The following is a 17,974-nucleotide window of genomic DNA, read 5'->3' on the forward strand; positions in this document are numbered from 1 at the left end:
CAGCGGATGAAGTGGAGGACTTGGAGTCAGGAAGACCCAAGTTCGAATCCCATCTCAGGCACTTCTTAGCTGTGTGATCCTGTGTTAAGTAATCTGAACATCCTTGGCCTCACTTTCCCAATATGTAAAATGGAGATAACAAAACCTACCTCAAAGAGTTAGAGGGAGTCTCAAATGAGACTCCCTCTATGTAAGGTGCTATATAAATAATATCTATAATTGGGTGCTATATAAATGATAGCTAATATAGGGTGCTTCTGCAAACAGCACCCTTGAAGCTGATTTATTTGTGAAGGGGGAGGGAGAGTGGGATGGCACCCAATGAGAAGCAGAGGGGGAAAAAAATCACTAGATTTGGGATCAAGGGACTCGAATTCTAGTCTCCTTCCTGATTGTACCTCATCTCTTCTCTAAGGCCCCTTTTAGTCTTTAGGCCCCATGATGGCCAATGGCAAAACTCCCCACCTTTTCCTGATTGGGCCCAAAAATGACACGAGAGAAAGAAAATGAAGCTTAAACCAATTTTTATTTTATTTTATTTTTTGGTAAAAGTTAAAGTTTGCCAGGTTAAGAAAAGCAGAGTCTGCTGTGTTTAGTGTTCTGACGCCTCTGACAGCAGCCACCGATGGGTACTGCATGTCTCAAATAAACGTGGAATTGCCTACAGAGAGTAAGCCATCCCAAATCTGCCAACTATATAACAGTGGAGAAAATGATTTATGGCACTTGTCTCCCAAACTTTTTAAAGGTAACAGTCCCGGCTATAAAACTATATAAGCATTGCATAAGAAATGTTAAGTCTACAGTAACAAATACAATCTTGTAAAAACTCAATAAATTATATATATATATTTATAATATCTAATAACATTTGAAACCATGCGCACGATTGTACATTCTCCTCTGGTGCTGGACGTCACACTCTGTCCGTCTGCGGAATGTACGTGATTAGAAGACATTTGTAGGAAAATACCATTTTTTTCTCTCCCATTTGAAGTTCCCCAAACAAAACCAAACCAAATGTCCCCCCTATAGAAATCTACTTTCTCTGCAAAATAGACCCCAAATTAAAAAAAAAAAAGAAAGAAAAGAAACCTGCTTCTTGGCATCATCTTTAAACTATAAATTATTTTTTTAGACTTTAGTTTCCAAGAAATTCTGAAAAGAGGGAAAGAGTACATAGTCACAGACCAGGACTCTGTTTCCTTTGCTTCATCATGAAGGAACTAGCTGGGTGGTGAGGGAGGAAATTACAGGACACACTCAGAAATGCCTCTTGTATCATCCAGAAAGAGTTTTAAAAAAAAAAAGCCAGGTTTCCAACACTGACCTATCTGTCTCCTAACTGAGTGTGTAGTTTGCTGAGGGCTGGGGCACTCTCTGGCTATGTCTCTGGGGACGGTGGGATGCTGTGGTCACATGTGAAATGCAGGCCATGCAGGGATGCTTGGAGGGCTGGGGACCAGTAAGTCAGGGGGCTGAGCTCTGTCCCCTTCATATCCAACCCAAACATTGGGAAAGGAAGCCAACACGCTTTGGGCCAACAATAATGAATATCTTCATCTGGCAGAAGGATTCATGACCTTCCCACCCCTCCAAAGAGAAGGAACAGAGAAAGCCCTGCCCAGCCCAGGCACATCAAGCCACACTGAATCCCACCAGCCTCAGTTTCCTCAAAACAAAATACAAGCACAGCCTCCCTCCTGAAGGCTGTCTCTGGGGGCTCTCGCTTAACTGTGTTGTTGCAAAAATAAACCCAAAACACCTCACTGCAATCCGGAGAAAAGTTGGAATCTGAAACAACACAGACAATCTCATGACATCTGTTCAGGACCGTGCACACAATACATTCGCTCGATGGTTCCCGTAAACATGGAAACAAAGGCATATACTTACTTTTGCAGCTGTTAATAAGTTAAAACTCTTAAAACTCTGGGAAATTAGGTTGACAGCAATGCTAGCATATTTTAAACAAAGCAGACGGAGTCCCTTCAGCAGGCTATAAATAACTTTACAAATATACAGGTTAAAATACAATTTTTAAAACAAAACTGTGACAATATAGAACAATAACAGCAACAACAACAAAACGCAATTTCTTTTTTTCTTTCCTCTTCTTATTTTTTTTTCCCCAAAGGTCCGGTATTTGGAATTGTAATGTTTACTTCTGAGGGCCTTCCATCCATCTTGCTTAAGGTGGACCACTATTGTACACTCTCCATATATATATTTTATGTACACACACCCCCGCACACACACAGATACACACACATACACACCCACCCACACAGAGCGTCTATTTATATGTATATACACAATTGTCTGGAATAAACCTTTTTTGATATAAATTAAAGGCTCCTGCCTTCAGGTACCCGTAATTTCAAATCTTCATGGGATGGGGGAAGGAGATGGGGGGGAGCTGACACCTGGGATGTTTCTCTTTAATACAGAAGACAAAAAGCCCCAGCTCCAAACAGCCAACCAACTAATCAGTCACACCCCTGAGGCAGGAATCCTAGTTCCCCCCAAAGCAACTCTAAACAGAACAGGAAGCCCGGAAAGAGAAGGTGACTTAGAGGATCATGGGATTTAGAGCCAAAAGGTATCTGAGAGATTGCTGATTCCGCCATTTTACAGAGGAGGAAACTGAGGTCCAGGAGGGGGATAAACTTGCTGAAGATTACATGCATAGTAAATGGCAGAGCCGGGCTTTGATTCAGATTTCCTTATCCCTCCAAGCCCAGTCAGTGTCTCTTTCACTACACTACTCTACCTCTCTTGACTTCTTAGTTACCCACTGAGGAAATATGGCACTTGACCCTTACTCTACTTCCAACACTGTCCTGACACTTACTCCAACATGAACCCTTGCCCTAGCCCCCTGCTCCTGCTCCAGAGACCTAGTCCTGAAATGTTTCTTGCTTCTGCCTCCTCTTTGTCCTAATCATGACCGGAGCTGGAAGAACTGAAGCAAGATAGATGCCCTTTGCCTCTGGCTGCCCCTCAACCCAAGTCGGACCACTGATCATTCCTGTTCCACATTGGCCAGACTTTTTGTTAATTGGGAGAAGAAGGCCACAAGGCCAAGACTGTCCCTTCGAGGCCCAAAGCCTCTCCTGTCCTCCATCTTTGTATACAATGCTTTCTCTCAAACCCAGAGTCACCCTCCAGTAGGTGGGACCACACCTGCACCCGGTCCCCTGAGGGGATATGGAATCTGCTCCCTCCAAATAGTCCTCAGTTAGACTGCAAAAAGGCAATCTCTCTACATTCGTTATGGAAAGAAAAAAAAATCCCCGACAACTACAACCCCAACCTACCTTCCTTCCTCTTCCAAACCTTCTCTAGATCACAGGAGTTGACCTTGTGGTCATTTCCCAGTGGAGGAAATGGGCCCAGAGAGGTAGTGACTTGTCCAGGATAGCTCAGGAAGTACAGTAGTAGAGATGGGGATCAAACCCAGGTTCTCTGACCACTGTACCACACTGCCTTTCCCCTGTTTTCCCCACATACCTCCCTATCCCAGAACCTTCAAAAAAATCTTCTCCACATCATAGCACAGAATGATGACTTCCAGTCTATCCCTTTTCCTTGGTGAGGAAGCGGGAGAGCTCACAACCGCTAGACTGACATTCTATTTTCATATATATATATATATATATATACTATATATATAAAATCTATATATATATATATACTATCATATAATCATCTTGGCAAGAGACTTTTCTTCTTTCAGGCCATACAGTGCTTCTTGGCTTCTTTCTACAGCAAAAATGATCCGGGGGAAAACAAAGTTTCGGTGGGCCAGGAGGTTCTGCTCAGCCTGAGCCCAGACCCCATCCTTCTGAATGGTTAGTCCCCTCTGGTTCCAGGCTTGTAGGCCTCCATTCTGGACGAGCTCAGCTCCCCACAGGCCCCGGGGCCAGGTCCGGGAGGCTATCACGTCCTGAGGGCGCCGTTACACTTGGGGCCTTTGGGGAGGCAGGGCTCCTCTGGCAGCAGGTCGTGGGCAAACACCGAGTCGTCTCCGGAGGAGCAGGTGCTGTGGCTGTCCTGGCAGGTAGGGGAGTACTGTTCAAAGGGAACAGACAGGTCCAGGTACTCCTGTTGGGGGAAGGGAGAGAAACAGAGTCAGAGTAGCCCTGGGAACTGAGAGATAACCTCAGCCTCCTTCTGTGGCACAGCCGGGATTAGAATGTAGGGCTTTTACCCCAAATCCAGAGCAGAAAGGGAGCAGGTGGTTTCCACCTCCCACCCATATCTATTTGTCTCTCCCACTTTCAAATATGATTCGAAAAATTCATTTCTTTTTTTCTTTTTAGGCAATTGGAGTTAAGTGACTTGCCCAGGGTCACATAGCCAGTAAGTGTCAAGTGTTTGGTCAGATGATTCAAAGAATTCAGAGGGAGAAGAGCTTAGCTGACTTAGCTCCATATTTATATGGCTAGCATTGTTTGTTTCCAAGAGGACCCAATGATATCTCTTGACTTGTGTGAATTGAATGGGGCAGAATGGCACAAAGTCTTCAGCCTCCCTCTCTTTTCCAGAGTCATTCACGTCCAGTGGCAGGACAAAAGTCAAGATGACTGGCAATGGCCTGAGATGTTTATATACAGATATGGAAACTGAGGCCCAGAGAGAGGAAGTAAGTAAATAGCAGAGTTGCGATTCCAACTCAGGCCTTCCAATTCCAAATCCAGTGCTCTTCCTATTGACTGCAGCAGTTCAATTTAACATAGATTTATTAGGCCCCAACTATGTACAAGGCCCTGGGTGGGATGCTAGTGACTCAGAGGTGGAGAGGATGGGAGCCCTGCTCTTGAAAAACTCAGTCCAGTAGAAAGATGAGATGGGGACCCAGTAACAATGATAAAAGAGTAGAAAACAAATGGGGAAGAGGTCAACCCAAATGACCTAATCCATGATCCAAGGACGGAAGGCTCATGACTCTTTGGAGGGGAAGAGGACATAAATCAGGGAAGGCTCATGGAGGAGAGGATGGATATCTGAGCTGGGCCATGAAGGAAGACTGGAATAGACGCTGGCAGAGGGTATCAGCCTGTGTAACAGCCTGACACAGAGCTGGGAGGCTTAGTGTCTCGCCCAATTTGAATCAGCTGACGGCTCCTTCTTCCTCCTCTGATTGTCTAAGCAAGGTGTTCTGAACCCTTTTTGTGTCTGTCACCGGCCCCTTCAGTTGTCTAGGGGAGCCCACAGACCCCTTCTAAGTGTGATGCTTTTAAACACATAAAATAAAATCTATTACAAAAGAAGCCAATTCTAACATAGAAATATGTTTTGTATGATTTCACGTGTATAATGGATGTCATATTGCTTGTCTTCTCAATGGGTGAGGGAAGGGCTGGAAGGAGGGAGAGAATTTGGAACCCAGAATTTTAAAAAAATGTTAAAAAACAAAGGAAGCCAATTCTATTTAAGTGAAGATGTTATCCTTGCCCCCCCCCTATTCATGTACTCCTTGGGGGTAAAGTCCTGGTTTAAGCCCCCGCTCCAGATTCTCACTTCCTTTGGGAAGCCTACCCTAACCACCCCAGGCCATGATGCCTCCCCCTCCTCTGAGTTCCTCAGGACCTCTGGAGCACTTAGCACTTGCTGCCTAACTGTGTTTTCATGTCCCAGGCAGAGCAAAGGTTTTCCCCACACGGGAGGGATTGGATTCCCCATGCTCTGCACCCAACCTGCACATGGGAGATGCTCATCCTTGAAAAATGACCATCCACCCCTCGTTTACCTAAAGACCTCTAAGTGATGGGAAGCTCGCTACTTTCCAAGGTGGTTCAGATGTTTGGGGCTAGAAGGATAATGAGCAGGATGGCCAGAGAAACTCAAAATACGATTCACTGAGCCCCCTAACCCAAAACAGACCTGGGGCAGGGGAAGAAGGTGAGGGAACCTCCATCCCGTGATCCTCAAGAAACCTTGGCCACTTACATCTGTTGATGTGACTGTGAGGACTCGATCCAGGTCTTCAACCAGCTGCTTGAAGGTGGGTCTCTGGGATGGGACCGCATGCCAGCACTCACGCATGATCATATATCTGAGGAAATAGGACAGGGAGAATAAGAGTGAGAAATAATGGGGGCCTGGTGGTTTCAAAAGCACCACATGTGCTCAGTAATAGATGGGCCCACTGGGGAGGTACCTACAAGATAATCCAGTCCAAATGCCTCATCTCACAGAAGAGCAAACTTCAGACCCAATCCCAAACCCCGTACTGGAAAGACACACAATGGCAGGCCTGGGCCCTGTTATTTTTACAGAGCCAGCAAAGTACCATGGACAGTGACCTGGGGTGGGTGGGTGGGTCTCCTTTTTAGACAACAGAGTTACTGGATGGCATCATTGACACCACTGACTTTGGGTCCAAATTCTATTTCTGACACTTAGCCCTGTGTGACCTTGGACAAGGTACTTGACCTTCTCAGGCCTGTTTTTCTCTGCTATAAAATCAAAGGGTTAGACAAGATGGCATCTGAGTTCCTCTCCAACTTGAGAGCTACTCAAACAAAAAGCACTTAGTAAGCACTTACCCTATGCCAGGTGATGTGGTAAGTGCTGAGGATATAAGGAGAGGTGAAAACAGTCCCTGCTCTCATATTCTAAGGGGTCTTTCCTCCATTGTCCTTTGGGCTATATTCAATTTGGATGCCTCAGAAACTGTACTGCACTGCGATTCTGAGTCATAGAAAAAGCACTAGAAGAACCCTGTCATTCCAATCTAACTTCAGGGGATTGATGGTGATGCATATCTCTCTCTCTTTTCAACAAAGAGGTGGTGGACTGAAGAATATATTTTCACACATGGCCGATATATTGTTTTGTTTAGCTTAAACATATTTCTTTTTACAAGGGGAAATTCTACTGTGTGTGTGTGTGTGTGTGTGTGTGTATGTGCACGCGCCCATGTGTTTCTGTGTGTATGAGAGAGAGAGGGAGGTAGTCAGAGAGAAACAGAGACATACATAGAGATCAGAAAGTGACGTCAACATTTTTTTTTAGAAAGGAATCAATAAAACATCTTTTTTTAAAAAAGAATTAATGGTGTTTAAAAAAAAAAGATAGGCTTTTGTTTAGGGAATCATTTTAGGATTGTTTAAAGTGCCTTCTCTTCTCTTTCCACTCACAGACATTGTCCACCTGTCCAGAGTTGGCAAAGCTGCAAAGAGTCACGTGGTGTGCCAGCATCTGGCCCAAGAAGGCTATAAAGTAAATCATATCCCACATTGATAGTGGGGGCTCTGGGAGGCTTGGGACCGGGCAAAGACTCTGTATGGCCTAAACTGAAGATTAGTCAGAGGTGTGGTAATTTAATGGGGCAAGACTCAATCAGGTGGAGAAGAGAAATACATATTGAGAACATCAGTGGTGCGAGGCAGGGACTGAGGGCTATTTTTCATTTTGACTTTGTGGCTTGCCAGGGCCAAAGAATCTCTCCCTTGGTGGGTGCCCTCCTGGTTAATAAGCCTTTCTGCACTTCACTAGGCCGGTCCTCACACAGCAGACACAAGCCTTTCTAATCTAGCATGCTCTCCATTGTCATAGCCTTCAAGAACCCAAGACTGGTTCCACTATGGGGAGGGACTGGAGTAATGGAGTGTGATCTTCTACAACCAAACCTAGCATTTATTAAGCGCCTACTGTGTACAGGATACTCATAGATACAACAAGGACCCTGCTTTCTTGGAGATTATAAGATAATGGGGGAAAAGATAAATAATTACGATGTTAGGGATAATCATATGAACTTAGATTTGGAGTTAGAAGGGACTTTAGAAGCTATCTAGCATTCTACCCCCACATTTTACAGATATGGAAACTGAGATCCAGAAGTTAAATATTTTGTCCAACAGTGGCACAGCCTGGCTTCAGACCCAAGTCCACTGACTCCGGAGGGAGAAATGCCCATCCATATAAAGTTCTATGAAAAATCTGGGGAAGGAGAGATCACTTTTGCTGGGAAAAGTAGGAAAGGAAGATCGGGAAGGGTTTCATGAATGAGGGGACACTTAAGCTGGGCTTCAAATGAAGGGCAGGACTTCCAATGACTCAGATGGGAAGTGAGGGAAAGGGGGAAAATCCATTCTAAGCATGAAGGGTAGGAGAGACCGAAACATGGAGAAAAAGGGAGAGCAGCCCATTGGAGCTGGAGTTTGGGGTGTGAGTAACCCCGTAGGTAAGACAGGTTAGAGCAAAACTTAGAAAGGCTTTGAATGGCAGTTTATCCTTCATTTAACAGGTATCAGGGAAGGTTTTTCAGTAGAGGAAAGATGGAGGGACACGTTTGAAAGATTACTTAAGCAGTATTTGCAGGAGGGACCATAAGGTTGCTAAAAGCAGGGAAGGGGATGTTACAAGAGTCCAGGCAAGAGGAGATGATAAAGGTCTGAACTAGAGGTGTGGGGACTTGATGAGCCTTTTCTGAGCAGACTGCTCCCCAGACACAAGTGAGGGAGGGAGAGGCCCAGATCTCAATATACTGACAAGGAAGGGGCCTCATTCTGGAGTCACTGCAACCTGGTGGAAGGAGCCAGGACGGGCAAGGTGGAGGAAGAAACGGGAAGACGGGAGGACCGAGGAAGAAAATCTGGACTGGCCAGTTTGGGAAAATGATTCTGGCAACATGGCAGGTAAGAAGACAGGAAAGAAACTGGAGGAAGGAGAGGAAGCAGGGGCTAGCCTAGTAGGCCAGGGAAGCCAATGCAAGGGCCTGACTGAGGCTGGCAGGAGAAGGACAAGTCCTTCCCTATTCTGAGTCTCATTTTCCTCCATCTATAAAATGAAGATGGAGGACTAGATGGAATGTGAGGTCCCCGCCAGCTCTAACTTCCCAGGACCTTAGTCTTGCTCCACCTTTTATTTATTAGCTGTGTGACCGTGGGCATATCACTTACCCTTTTCTGGTCCCTGCCCTCCCACCCAGTAAAAAGAGGTGCTGGACCTGAGGTCTCTTCCAGCCAGGTGTGTGTGTGTGTGTGTGTGTGTGTGTGTGTGTGTGTATAATACATATATAATATAATATAATATAATATAATATAATATAATATAATATAATATAATATAATATAATATAATATAATATAATATATGTGTGTGTATATGTATCTATGTATGCATACACATATATACCCATATGCACACATATCTGTATGTGTGTATATATGTACATATACACATACACATACACATACACATACACACATATCACTTTGTTCTCGCCTGGCACGTGCCAGCTTCCTTGGCATTCACCAATTATTATTGGTGGTGGTGGTGGTGGTCTTCTTTTCAGCCTCTGCTCTGCTGATGACTTTCTTCCCTGGACCTTCTATGCATTCAAGCTCAAGAAATGTTTATAGAGCAATGCTTAGGGTCTTGATGGGATGGGGCAGTGGGCAATGTATGCACACACACACTTTTAAGTTCAATCTGCCTCATTAATACTTTCTTAATCAACCCAACAATAAATCAAACCCCAATTTGTCATAATTGCCAATTTCTGAAGTGTAAACACTCACTCTGAAAATTTAACAATCTTGAGCCAGCTCTAGCACCCCGCTTCTTTCAGCTGGGTATAACCCTCCAGAAGTCCATGGACCTAGTGTACGTAAGCTCTGGGCAAGCCTGGGAAGTGTGTGGGGGTAGAGGTGGGGCAGGCTTCTGCTGAAGGAGCAGGCATGAAATCACACCTTGCAGGGCTCCCTGTGCCAGAGTGAACAGGTGCTTGTCTCTGAGGTCTGTACTACAATAAGCCCTTTACACACAGACCTCCCAGGACTCTAAACAGACCACACACTGCTCCCTGGTCCCAGCCTGCCCAGGGCTTCTCAGATTCCAAATCCCTCAAGGAGGGGAGGGGAGGAGAGGAGAAGAGGAGAGAAGAGGGGAGGAGAGGAAAGGAGAGGAAAGGGGAGGAAAAGAGAGAGGAGGGGAGGGGAGGAAAGAGGAGAGAAGAAGAGAGGAGAGGGTAGGGAAGGGGAGGGGAGGAGAGGAGAAGAGGAGATGAGAGGAGAGGGTAGGGAAGGGGAGGGGAGGAAAGAGGAAGGGAGGAGATGAGAAGACAGGAGAAGAGAGGAGAGGAAGAGGAGAGGAGAAGAGAGGAGAGGGTAGGGAAGGAGAGGGGAAGGGAGGAAAGGGGAAGAAAAAAGAAGAGAGGGGAGGGGAGAGGGAGACAGGAGAGAGAGAGAGAGAGAGAGGAAGAGGAGAGGAGAGAGAGAGAGAGAGAGGAAGAGGAGAGGAGAGAGAGAAGAGAAGGTCCTGATTATAAGTGACTGAGAGTAACCCTGGGCTGGCAGAGTCTGTCAGCTGCATACTGAGTGAGCCCGAGCTGGGTAAACAATCTCTTGGCAGGAGCTTCTCCAAAGGCTCCAGGAAGGAGCAGAGGCTGGGGCAGGGCACCATGAGCTTGCCTGCTATGGTATCCAGGCTGCTCAATGGTATCCCGCTTCTCTCTACCACCCCAGGGTCACTCTGACGGCACTTAATAACACTATGAAGGTTTGCAAAGCATTTTTACATCTATTATCTGATGATCACATAACAGCCCAGGAGACAGGTGCTATATTATTAACCCCACTCTACAGATGAGAAAACCGAGGTTAAGTGATCTGCCTAGAGTCAGACGGCTACTAAATGACCAAGGCAGGATTCAAACCCAAGCCTCCCTGAGTCCACGTTCAGGGCTCTGTCCGTTGTATCCCACTTACAGATCATGGGTGCAGTTGGCCGGTTTGTCCATCCGATGGCCCTCTTTTAACAGCTTGAAAAGCTCCTCCACAGGAATCCCGGGGTACGGGGAGCCTCCTAGAGTAAAGATCTCCCAAAGCAGGACACCAAAAGACCAGCTAGAAATAGGAAAAGACACACAAGTAATGAATGAATGAATGAATGAATGAATGAATGAATGAATGAATGAAAGTTTATGGGGGGTGAGGGAGGGAGAAGGGCTGTGAAAACACTGGGAGCGATTCCTCCCTCTCTCTCCTTGGCCCTGCTCACAGCTTCCCTCCTTTCCTTCTCCCCCGGTCCCGTCCTCCTGGCCCCCCTTCCGTGTCCGGCTTTGTTCCCGGGCAGCCTCGCGTGGCTAACAGAGCTATCAATGGCGTGACTGGCTGCCCAAGGCCGCTCCTCGGACTTCCTCCGAGAGATCTCTCTGCTGACCCAACTCAATAGCAAGGATCCCACCCGGGCACAGTCTGAACCAAAATGAGCATTTCATCGGGGAGGTGAGAGCCAGCTACTATCCCCAGTTCTTTGTCAATTTCCCTCCCTCCCAGGGCCACCCCTGCCCCCCTTCCCCAACTCCAGAGGACAGAACAAACCTAATTATCTATGCCCAGCTTCCCGCTCAGGGCGGGCAAGCCAAGAGCCACAGGCCTCTCCATGCAAGCCGATACCCAAGCTCGCCTAGAGAAACCCCCCGGACCCTCCCTTCAAGCCTTGAGAACACTGTCCAAAGTGGGGGCTGCAGATATGGCCCAATAGCTCTGGGACTGAGCGCTTCAGGAGGTGGGTTAGAGGAAGGCTTTTGGGAGGGAAAAGGAAGAAATATGATAACTAGCATAGAGCGGAAAGAGGACCTGGATTCAGATTGTACCTCTGTGTGATTCTGGGCAAGTCACTTATCAATGAGTCTCAGTTTCCCTTGTCTGTAAAGGGGCTGGACAAGACGACCTGGAGGCTTAGACAGCCAGGTCTAACATCGGCTGGATAGATAACCTGGCCTCACTGAGCTTGTGGCTTAGATCCAAGGGTGGGGAGACCCATTCCCCGAGTTCACGGATACTAGTTATAAGAGAATTCAACATATTCCTGAGTTAGGAGCCAAGGCCAGAAGGGCTTAGGCAGTGGGAGGGAGGCCACAGCCCAAAGGGTTGGATTCCGTTTCCTTCAAAAAGCCTTTCCTAGCTGTGGAGGCAAAAGATCTGGGTTCCAATCCTGGGCTGGCCACCAACTTCCTGTCAAATCACTTATTCGCTCTGGAGCTCCTGCTCTTTAGCTCCACGTCCCTCTCCCGCAAAATGGGGGTGATGCTCCCAACAGCTTCTTTGTACACGCAGAATGGGAAGTGTTATCATAATCCTAGCTAGCATTTATATAGCACTAAGGCCCGAGAAGTGTCTAGGCCTGCCTCTAGCCATAACTAGCATTCATATAGCATTTAAAAATTTTCAGAATGTATTACAAATAGTATCTCATTTATCTTCACAATAACCCTGGAAGGTAGGTGCTAGTATTATCCCCATTTTACCGTTGGCAAAACTGAGGCAGACAGAGGTATTATAATAATTATAATAATGATGATTGATGATGATAATTAACACATATCTCATTTCATCTTCACAACAACCCTGGGGCAAACATGGGTTAAGTGACTTGGCCAGGGTTACTCAGCTACACAGCCAGTAAGTGTCTGAGGCCACATTTGAACTCAGCTCTTCCTGACCCCAACAACAGCACTATCTACTGCACCCCCTGGCTGCCTAGGTCACCATGATACCCCCTAGCTGCCTAATTCCTATGGATGTATGTGTTGGGTCATGGCAACTCTTAATGATTCTCTACCAAGTCAGTGGATGGCTGCAATCCGTGTGGGGATGAGGATGGGTGGGAGGGCAGAATACTTAGCCAGTGAAATCAGAGACCCTCTAAGGATGGATATGGTAATGTCTTATCTTCTCAAAGTGCTGATATGTATGTGTGGAGGACGAGCCTTAGACCCTACCTCCAGCCTTGCCAAATGGCAGCATCTAAGGAGTGTTTGGGACTGACTGACCCCCTCAAGCCCTCGGGGTCTGTTCCACAGTGAGTCCCTAATGCTGTGTTCCTCCTCTAACATCCATCCCATACACTTTGGCCCTCTATCGTCCCACATTCCCTCCCAGTTGGGACGTTCCACTTTCTAGTGTTTCCCCAGCTCCAACATCCTCCGCTCCCAGGTTCCAAGGTCTCTCTCTGTCAGTTTCAGAGATCCCAGACTTGATGACTAGGCAATGCCTGACAAAGCTGCCGATGCCCGATGCACTGTGATTTTTGGAGGGGATTGGCTGGGAAATGCTTACACATCGCTCTGGTGAGTGTACACCCGGTCAAACAGGGCTTCTGGAGCCATCCACTTCACAGGCAGCCGCCCCTGGTATTAGGGAGACAAAAAGGAATGTCTCATCAGCACATTCAGGCCCGGAGGACCCCTGCCCCAGAGGCCCATGGGCTCCCAAAGAGAGGATTAGGACGCCAGGCCACGAGGCCCACACGGCTTAGCTGCCCTTTCATCAAGGACCCGTCTACAGACTTATTTTAGAAGGGGCAACAGCAGCTGGGGTATGGCTGTCACAAACATCTGTGGGGGTTCCTGGGGGCTGTGCCCCATGCTGTGTTCTTGACATAGTAGGTGTTTTTTATGCACCCACAGAGCGGAACTGAATGGGACAGATGGGAAGAAACTATGGAAGGAGGAACTTGGGGTGCTTAGCCTAGAGAAAAGAACTCTGGGGTTCATGGCAGTTATCAGGTCCCCAAACTGACTGGAAGAAGAAGGAGGAAACCCGTTCTCTTTGGCTATGGAGGAGGGGCAAAGGTGGAAGAAGAGAGGGAGATATAGCTTTAACCCTTGATGGAAGAAAAACTTTTGCTCTCTTCTCCTGAAGATCAGGTTTTGGCTTGTTGGTTCTAGAATACACAACTTTTTGAGGAAAAAAAGGGAAAGATATTTTGCATTTGACCTGGGAATGACAGGATAAATCTCACCTCAGAGGGGTGAGACCTGAGCCTTTGTTTTATGTTTTTAGGTCCAGATCACCTCTGACCTTCCACGTTCTAAGGTCCCTTCCACCTCTGATACTTCATATTCTAAGGTCCTCTCTACCTCTGATACTCCATATTCTAAGGTCCCTTCCACCTCTGACACTCCATATTTTAATGTCCTTTTCCCAGCTCTGATATTTCATTCTCTGTGTTCCTCTCCAGCTCTGACATTCCATGTTCTTTGTTCTGAGGTCCCCTCCAGTTCTGACACCCCATGTTCAAGATCCTTTTCCTAGTTAACATTCCATGTTCTAAGCTCCCTCCCAACCGTGACATTCTAGAGTTCTGAGTTGTCTCTACTCTCTGAGATGCTGATATTTTAGGATTCATTCTCCCTTGACAAACAAGGTTGGGGTCAAGAAGGAAGATTGAGAAGAAAAATGGGGTGTGCCCCCAGATGGCGATAGATCTAAGTTAGTATTCTCAGGTCATCTACTCACATTGGTGGTTTTCTTGTAGTAGTCAATATTGTGCACGTCCCTGGCCAGGCCAAAGTCTGCGATCTTCATTACGCTGTCTTCTGTTACGAGCACGTTGCGGGCAGCCAGGTCCCGGTGAATGCACTATGTAGGGAGGGAGGGGACCCGAGAATAAGCAAATGAACTACAGACATGGGGGGTTGGGGGGGGGAAATTTCAGAGAGGAGAGTCGGCATGAGAAGGGAGGTCCTAATTAAGTGAGATGCTGGCCTCATGCAGTTGCCTAGTCTGTAAGCTAAACCCCTGTGAGGCTGCTTTTGCTCATCTGGAGAATGGTCACAATTCTGCCCATTCCTTCTCTACCTCTGACAAGTACTGAAGGTAAAGAAGCTAATAAAATACCGTGCCCTGAGTGTGAGCCAAATACGCTCCACCTGAATGGCTGAGGTGAGACGAACCAGGATAGGTCCTCATACAGTAACTCCATTCCCTGGGATCATTTTCTTCCACTCACTGCAGGATTAGACCATGGTACCCACCAACCATACTGCTCTGGGCCGCCATGTTTCACCTGCTCCATTAAAGAGGATGCAAAGGCAACTTGGGTGAGGAGGCGTAACCAAAAAACAATCTCTCGTCTTCCCTGGACTAAGAATCAGTCTTGAATTTCAGTCTTATTTCGCTATGTGACCTTTAGCAAGTCCTGTCCCTGCTTTGCCTCAGTTTCTTCAACTGTAAAAAGAGGGCCCCAGATCAGACGACCACCAAGTTGCCTGTTCGTGCAGACAGTCTATGTTGTTTGTTCGAAGACCCTGTCCAGCTCATCTGGCCTTCATTTGATGGTTGCTTCCAGCTTGGACATTCTATGTTCTAGGGTCCCTCTTAGCTTTGATACTCAAATTAATTACATGATTCTATGGGATTACCTCATGCTCCTGCACAGAGTACTGGGGGAGATACTGAGTTAATTAGAAAAAACTTCAAAAGGGCAGTATAGTTCAGAGCAAACCAGGCCTGGGGGTGGGGATCTGAGCCCTTTTATATTCCCCTAGAGACAGGTATAGGCTCAGACACTTAGTGGCTATGTGGCCCTGGGCAAGTCACTTAACCCTATTTGCCTCAATTTCCTGTGTCTGAGGCCATATTTGAACTCAGGTGTTCCTGACTCCAGGCCCAGCACACTATTCACCATACCACCTAGCTGCTTGTATCACACAGCTAGTGTCAAGAAGTGGGATTTGAACCCAGGCCTTCCCAAGTGGAAAGCTGGAATTCTCTTTTGACTATGTCTGTCTCATTGCCTCCTATGTCAAGTGGGGTTCTTTCTGGGGTCTCACAGTTTATTGAACCCTTTCTTGGTGTGGATGACTGTCTATTGTTAGTGGGGAGAAGAAAGGATAAGCATCTGGCCAGATCCACATGGTTTACTCTACTTCTCTATTCTGCTCAGTTTTAAAATCTTTTTAGGGAAATGTGCATATACTGAAGCAAGAGCCCAGGTTGCCTTTCCATCCCATGGCTATGGATTGGATGGGTCAGGAGTTTTGGGACAATGGATTTGCCTGGGCTTCTCTACCTATGAAGTGGGAAGCCTCAGAGCTTCAGGAAGAGTTGACTTGAACAATAACAGCCCTGGATTCAGGCCTTGGCTCTGAGACTTATCTCTGGTGCCTTGGCCAAGGGACCTGACTTCTCATCTGTAAAATGGGGATAATGGCACTTGTATGGATGGCTTGCCTCAGTGGGGGGGAGTGTGAAGAATGTGCTTCATGAATAAGAAGAAAGTCATCATCTGATCTGTCTTTGGGGTGCGGAGGGGACCCAGGGCTCTCAGAGGTGATGCTCACAGAGTGCCAAGCTTAGAAAGGCTCTCAGCATAGGTCTGGGGATGAGCCACATGTCTGTCTAACTGTGTCTGGAGAAGTGTGCCACCCAAAGGTTAGTTACATCTTTTTTTAATTGCAGGAAGCCAGAAACATAAAATGTTAGAATGCGAAGGGCCTTCACGTAGTCCAACCCTTACATTTTACTAATGGGGAAACTGAGGAACAAAGAAAGGAAGTTACTTACCCAAGGTCACCCAGAAAAAAGCGCAGAAAGATAGTTGTGAAACTAGGTCTTTCTGTTGAGAACCCCTACCCCGAAGGGCAATGTGCACACACAAGTCCACACAGCGTCAGGCTCTGGGTCAGAGTGAAACATACTGACTGTGTGTCTCTGGGCAAGTCACAACCTCTCAGAGGCTTTAGGAAACTCTTTAAACTATACTTTTTTTAAAAATTATTTTTATTCTAAACTTAACAAACAGACAATAAAATAGGCATTTCCATACACACAGCAGCACATAGAAAGAGGCTTGTATATGAAACTGCAAATCTCTTTTATATACGACTTGCTTTTATTTTTAAGCATATAAGCTGCTCATCTTGCAGCTGTCCAAACTCCCCTAAGGCATAGATCAGCTGCTGACCTGCACTAGTACAGAGACTTTCCTCACCTGGGAGCTCCCTATCACCAGCCTTCCTTACTGGCCAACAAATGAAAAAAAAGCCACAAAAAACCAAAACAAAACACCTATTAAAACATGGAGGGGGTTGTGTAGGTGCAGAGAAGGCCCCTATTAATAACCATACACTTTCATAAAAATAACGGCTCTCATTCTAAGGGGCTTTAAGGAAGGTTTACAAAGTTCTTTGCCTTAGAACAACTCCACGAGGCAAGTAGGATATTATTACCCCCATTTAACAGGTAGAAAACTGAGCCTCAGAAAAACTAGCAAGTGTCAGATCCATAACCTGAAGCTAGGTGTTTGGACTCTAAGGCCAACAGTCCTTTGCAGGTGGTGAAAGCTGGCCAAGGCTGGTGGGCTTTCTGAAGGGGGTGTGTGTGTGTGTGTGTGTGTGTGTGTGTGTGTGTGTGTGTGTGTGTGTGTGTGTGTGTGCGGGCGCATGTGCTCTAGAAGGCGAGCCCCTGATTGGATGCCCTCACGGCCCCTCCCTCCTGCTCACCTTCTGGGAGGCCAGGTACTCCATGCCTCTGGCCACCTGGTAGGCACAGGACACCAGGTCCTTGAAGGTCAGCTGTTCTTCTGGAAGCTTGCAGGTATCGAAGGAGTAGTCCATCCCGGGGGGTCTTCGGGCCCGCAGATATTCACGAAGGTTCCCCTTGGATGCGTATTCCACCAGGACATAAAGGGGGCCTGTGGGGCCAAGGGGAGAGCGGTGTTATCCCACCTACGGAGATGCTGGCTTCACCAGGAGCAAGCCACAAGGTGGTTCCCCAGCCCAGGACCCTGGGGCTGGTCCCAGGATGTTCTGATGGTGGAGAACAGCAGTGAAATGCCCCTGGATGCAGAACACTGGGCTTGCATTTCCTAGATCTCAAGTGTTCTCAGGATAGCAGAATCTCAGCATGGGAAGGAGCCTCAGAAGGCACCCAGGACAACCTCCCACCCCCTGCAACAACCCCTCTACAATATTGCTGATGGGGCTATCCAGTGCCTACTTAGACCAAGAACCCCCAGGCTCAGAACCCCTGGCTTAGATAGCTTTAAGATGTAGATGCATTTAAAACCATGGTTCTGAGAAGGGGCCTGTGACCCCAAAAAGGGTAAGAACCCCTGGTTTAGATGGCCTTGCTGCCTTCTAAGGTACTTCCCAGATCTATGGTTTACAAGCAGCCTAACCCAGGATATGAATTTGCAGGACTGTCCCAGGGATTGGTATGGTCACTGA

General features: G+C 47.0%; 1 protein-coding gene across 10 annotated transcripts in view; it reads right to left on the bottom strand.

The window, feature by feature from the left end:
• Positions 1–507: 507 nt before the first annotated feature.
• The window catches only part of FGFR3 (fibroblast growth factor receptor 3), a 92,032-nt gene continuing 74,565 nt past the window's right edge, over positions 508–17,974 (bottom strand). For all 10 annotated transcript variants that reach the window (XM_020992242.2, XM_078148902.1, XM_020992240.2 and 7 more), the window contains 6 exons: positions 17,249–17,439; positions 14,262–14,384; positions 13,080–13,150; positions 10,725–10,862; positions 5,956–6,061; positions 508–4,107 (listed from right to left, as the gene is read on the bottom strand). In XM_020992242.2, coding sequence (XP_020847901.1) covers positions 3,943–4,107; positions 5,956–6,061; positions 10,725–10,862; positions 13,080–13,150; positions 14,262–14,384; positions 17,249–17,439 — 794 coding nt within the window. In that variant the 3' untranslated portion in view covers positions 508–3,942. The remainder of the gene's footprint in view (positions 4,108–5,955; positions 6,062–10,724; positions 10,863–13,079; positions 13,151–14,261; positions 14,385–17,248; positions 17,440–17,974) is intronic.

The sequence above is a fragment of the Phascolarctos cinereus genome, unplaced genomic scaffold (genome assembly GCF_003287225.1).
Source record: "Phascolarctos cinereus isolate Bilbo 61053 unplaced genomic scaffold, phaCin_HiC Scaffold_9;HRSCAF=440, whole genome shotgun sequence".
Classification (NCBI taxonomy): domain Eukaryota; kingdom Metazoa; phylum Chordata; class Mammalia; order Diprotodontia; family Phascolarctidae; genus Phascolarctos; species Phascolarctos cinereus.